This window comes from Neoarius graeffei, chromosome 7, assembly GCF_027579695.1.
Source record: "Neoarius graeffei isolate fNeoGra1 chromosome 7, fNeoGra1.pri, whole genome shotgun sequence".
In the NCBI taxonomy this organism is placed as follows: domain Eukaryota; kingdom Metazoa; phylum Chordata; class Actinopteri; order Siluriformes; family Ariidae; genus Neoarius; species Neoarius graeffei.
Window position 1 is genome coordinate 55,570,311 of NC_083575.1, and position 5,179 is coordinate 55,575,489.

Sequence of the window (5,179 nt, forward strand, 5' to 3'; positions counted from 1 at the left end):
AATGAAACAATGAGACGGTGAAGTCCACACACTACTAAAATGTCAGTTCTGATGCCTCACATGAATCTCAAGCCATGTGCTTCACTTTCCTAACATTTTTTTTTTAAATACAAGTCAGTACTAAAAGTCTGGAGTACAAAAATAGAACATTTTCCATGTTTTTTTTTTCCAGAGTGTGTTTTTCTTTTCTAGAAAATTATTTTAAAAAACTATATGTTAGGTATTTTAATGCTCAGTACAAAAAATCATTTTCAGAGTCCATAAGAGAATTGTGTTCCTTATCTGAGATGGTATTTTGTCTCTCTGCCTCACTGTCGCCCTCTTTTCTCCTGCATTACTCTTCAGCGCTCTCCTGAGTAACGGGTGCGTTTAGTCCGTCTGTTGAAAGGATAGTTGATGAAATCAAAGGGTCTGTGCTCTGCAATGTGGTGTCCTTTGGGCATTCGCTTCATGAAGTGAACTTCTCGTTGGTGTTGCCTGGTTTTAGAGCCCTTGCGAGGTCTTCCTTTGCGTGTAAATGCCATGTACCAGCCCTCATACTTTACATTCTGGAGAGCCGTGTAGTTATTCTCCAGCACTATCTCAGTGAAAATACAGTCTTTCCCCTGACCATTCTTCTGCAAACAAGAAAGAACAGCGAAGAGTCAGACATGTAATTCATTTTAAAGCTATGATTCAGTTAAACGTAATTTAAAAATGTATCTCAAAATCTGCCAGAAGGTATTTGTTGAAAACCTGTCCACACACACACACACACACACACACACACACACACACACACACACACACACACACACACACAGAGCATATGCTTAAGTCATTATAGTTCAAGATCAAGAGAAAGAGAAATGACAGCAGTAACCAATGACTTTCTCCCTTTGGTAAACACCAGTGAAGATTCATCCTCTGAGATTAATCGTTTTATCCACCTTGGGCTCCTCACAGGTCAATGCTTTAAGACTTGCTTTTATAGAAGAAATTACTTGCATAGATTTTTTTTTTTTTATCATTCGGAGCCAAGCAATCTGATCATAATTATAAACATTATCCCAATCAAAGCTATAAAAAAAATGCAATCCACTACTGCTGTAATTTTGAGATTATTTCAGCAGAATGTGGTCTGAATGTAAACTGTTATAACAGTAATGGCTATAATCAGTTATTGTACTCGAAAAAAAAGAATGCATCTCAGGTCCCATATCAACAGAGTTTCCTAACCTAACCCTTCTAAAACTTGCGATATGTCAATGTCTTAATGTGGCAAATCAAAAGTGCAACCCTATCTGTAACCTGTTAACAAAAAGGACCATTAAAATTAACCTCATATGAAGTATAGGAAATTACCACAGTCTATAGAACACAACAACAACAACAACAAATAATAATAATAATAATAATAATAATAATAATAATAATAATAATAATAATAATAATAATAATAATAAAAAACCCTCTCTCATGCAGGCTGTCGTTGGGCAGCCAATATGTCAGATAGCATAAGATCAGGGGTGCCAAGCAGATGGTCCACCTGGTAGGGTGCTAGGAGGTGGGGGCAGAGTCTCCATCCCACTTTATTACCATTCACAGCAAGAAAGAGGCACAAATCCACCCTGGAACAAGAGCGCCCAGCTAAAAAAAGGAGGAAAGATCCTATTCCTTACACTCCATATCCCATACTGCAACCCAGGAAAGGCTTGGAGCAAACTGTAAGCATTTACCAGACAAAAGGAGAATGTGGAAGCTTTCTATTTGCTTACAACTTCTCTCCACGGGATATTGTGGTTTTACTATTAGAATACGTCAGTCCAAGAACAGTAGGAGAACTGTAATCTATATGACAGAGTAATATATCTCATGCTTGTACCTCATGCTTCCTATTGATCCAACCATCAGAACGAATCCAAAAAAAAAAAAAAATTCCATCCATTTAATCCAAAAACTGTTGACATGCATATCTGTTACAACAAGGTCTGTGACAGGTTTTTCTTGAATGTATGTTTTTCTTCTTACCTTGCCAATCAACTTTCCTCTCCTATTCATACAGATGTAAAATCCTGTCTCAGCTCCTTTAATTCGAACTCGACTCCCGAATGTGTCTGTCTCCACAATGAGTTTTGCTGCAAAACAAAAGATTCATTTCAGATCAGAAACAGATCTGAAGAAGAGTTTGAGATTCCGTAGGAGACACTGTAAACTGTACAGGACATCTTTTTTTTTTTAATGTTAAGCCACATTCTTAAGTACTCATACACATACACAGACTCTCATAGAAGCTTACACAAAACCTATAGGGGGCCATTTTTCAGGATTTATGCCAGTCACAAATTCTTTCAAAATGATAAAAACAGGTGGACCTCAATTCTTTTACAAAGGAAGAAGCCGCCTTGGCAATTCCTTTAAGGCCATTAAAATGTATGATTCTGAAGAATAAAGACAAAAATTCATGTTGTTTTCATCATGTTTTCCCCCCCTTCATTCAAAATGTAAAGTTTGGTGCATGTACACATCCCTTGTACATTAGTACTACTACAAATGCAATACAGTTGAATAAATGTTAATTAAAGTTTAATTAAAAATTGAGTGCTGCAACCGTAATGAAATTGTGTAAACTTATGATTAACTTTTGTAAGACAGCTGTGCATGTGTCCAGGAAACATGCCTTCTATAAAAGTCACTCTTCCATGATGCATGTGCCAAAGATTAACACTTGCAACCCTCTTTGATACTCCCATGCACTCAGTGATCGTAAAGAGTTACAGTTCAAATGGAGGGGGTCAGTGAACCTGCTGGTGGACCACAAACCCCAAGCTGCAGTCAGACTTTGGCCCGAGCTAACAACCCTGCTGTCTCTGCAACATGCTCAGGTGACACGGATGTCACCACAGCCGTGCAGGGCCCGAGCCAGCCTTCCTAAAATACCTCAACACGACTGGTAATTACAAGGTTTTGGGATGTGTTGAAACCGCATACGAGAAAGCTGGAACTGGAGCTCAGGCTCGAAGGAAGCTTGTTTTTCGAGCCCTGAAATGGAACCATGAATCTAATTTTTAATCTGCAAATTAATTTAAGAAGTATAAATACTTAGGGAAAAAATTAGAGATACAAAAAAAAAAAAAAAATCCCAAATCAGTTTGAATGTTTTTGCTAAAAAAAAATGTGTGTGTGTGTGTGTGTGTGTGTGTGTGTGTGTGTGTGTGTGTGTGTGTGTGTGTGTGTGTGAAGCGCACTAAAAGCAAGAATTCAGCTTCTCTTAGAAGTTTAGAAGTTAGTCGAAAGAAAAAGGAGCGTTATTCAGGAGATGTTCAGGAGGTTAGACTGAGATGAGTTCTAATGGTTCTTCCAGACGCATTCGCCTCTCTAGAGAGTCGCCTTCAGAACCATCCAAAATCCATTTTGCATTTTTTTTTCGACTGAAAAACTTCTTTTTTAGCTTCTAGGGCTTACTAAATAGGCCTGCATACGTTCTTCTGTCAGTGTACACAAGTCTTAACAAGAAAGCTGCTGCAGAAACCATGGTGATAATCTAGAGGAGTTTAAAATTTGGGAAGGTCTAAAAGAAGAAGAAGAAGAAGAAGAAGAAGAAGAAATTACACATTAAACAGCATTGGATGTGTGGTAATGTAGGTTAAAGCTCTTACCGTGCACGTCTCCGTCCTCAGCCATGGCGTTGATTTTTTTGTTGCCCAGGATCTGGACATGCTTGCCACTGGTTCTGCTGTAAAGCTGGTAGGTCCGGATGAGTCTGCGGCTGACCCGGTCCGTCACCCTACTCTGCTCATTCACATGCTGTGTAAAATTAGGCGGGGACTGAATGGTTACCTGTCAGAAATTAAGTACGACATAATCAATATCTGCAGAATTGCCTCATTAATCGCTGACAGACGCCTATAAATTACACGCGCATTAAAAGTATTAAATAGTACAATAGTCCAGTGGTGGATGTTTCATGACATCAATAAAATTCCATTATTCATTTAAGACACGATTGGAGAATTAATCCAAGCTGTTAGAAATAGAATAACCAAAATATCAAAATACTCTATGCTCAAATAAATAGTGACGAATCTATGACAGGTTTCCCCCCAGTTTTTCCCCCCTTCTCCCTGTAAGAATAAAGGAATGGAGCAGGGAAGTGTGTAAGTTTGGCCGGGATGAAGTCGCTGTGCGCTCTGTGCGCTCTCTGTGCGCTCTGCGCTTTTGGCCACGCAGCGTCTGTTCAGCAGGAACCTGCTCACCTCTACATCCATCTGATCAAATCAAACCAATCAAGCACCCCAACGATCTGCTTTTCCATTTCTCAGCGCATCATCAATTTACAATTGGACCAGGTTTTGTGCAGCTTACTGTTTTAAGATCCAGCCTAAACCTTGTGTGTATGCGTTTCCTCAGTACACTGCAGCCTACTAGACGCTACTTAACATAGCCTACGTCACATCATGTATGACATAAGAATTTTTACGATTTAAAAGTATACATTTTAAATGTTACACATACCTGAGCATAGTAACAAAACGCATAGAGGTGAAGGAACCTGTCGGGGAAAAAGACAGAATATTATATTTATGCAATAAAAGTGATATTAAGGCGCAAGAAAGGGGGGGGGGGGGGGGGGGGCTTGGATATACTTACAGATAACTTAACCGTGACGGGATTAATCTCATTGTTGACCTCGTAGATAAAAGTTAGTAGACCAAATTAGCGTCTGATCTGAAGAGATAATAGCTCAGTGGAAATGGACAAGGTCCTCTCCCTGAAAAGGTTCTTGGACATCCAAGCTAAGGATGGATCACAGGACGAGGATGCGATCAGTAGCCTGTAAAATCTGCTCAAGGATTACAGAAAGGGAAAATCCGAAATATGTTCTGAAGGACGCGTCAGCACAGGAAAAACAGCGCAGGCAGAAAAGTAGGTTCGAGACGCGCCCGAACCGCCAGCAGTCAGTTTTCTGCTCGGGTTTAAGTGCACTTAATGAAAATAAATAAAATTAAAAAAAAAAAAAAAGCAATCAAGTCTGTGCAGTATGAGCTTCCCAAGTATTTGTTATAATACAAATATTTCAAGTAAAAAATAACTTAAATAAGAACAAGTTGTCCATTTAAAAAACGACAGCAGAATAACCGTGGCTGTTTGTATTTCCAGCGTTGACGTTTTCTCCCGGTCGGATGTCCCTGCTGTGGAT

The 5,179-nt window shown here is 39.2% G+C and overlaps 1 protein-coding gene across 2 annotated transcripts; it reads right to left on the minus strand.

Moving 5' to 3' along the window:
• Nucleotides 1-341: 341 nt before the first annotated feature.
• fgf8a (fibroblast growth factor 8a) lies at nucleotides 342-4,661 on the minus strand. Of its 2 annotated transcripts, none has more exons than XM_060924755.1 (5): nucleotides 4,630-4,661; nucleotides 4,495-4,531; nucleotides 3,639-3,786; nucleotides 2,011-2,117; nucleotides 342-617 (listed from the first exon to the last, which is right to left on the minus strand). In XM_060924755.1, exons 1-5 carry the CDS (start codon nucleotides 4,659-4,661, stop codon nucleotides 342-344), a joined length of 600 nt encoding a protein of 199 aa, XP_060780738.1. The 2 variants fall into 2 exon arrangements, with proteins under 2 accessions (XP_060780738.1, XP_060780737.1); XM_060924754.1 differs by having other exon boundaries at nucleotides 3,639-3,819.
• Nucleotides 4,662-5,179: the final 518 nt, after the last annotated feature.

Coding starts and splice junctions, on each gene's coding strand:
- fgf8a (XM_060924754.1), bottom strand. CDS start 4,661: ATGAGATTAATCCCGTCACGGTTAAGTTATCT. Junction 4,532..4,629: donor CCGTCACGGTTAAGTTATCT/GTAAGTATATCC, acceptor TTTCCCCGACAG/GTTCCTTCACCTCTATGCGT. Junction 618..2,010: donor GAGGAAAGTTGATTGGCAAG/GTAAGAAGAAAA, acceptor TCTTGTTTGCAG/AAGAATGGTCAGGGGAAAGA.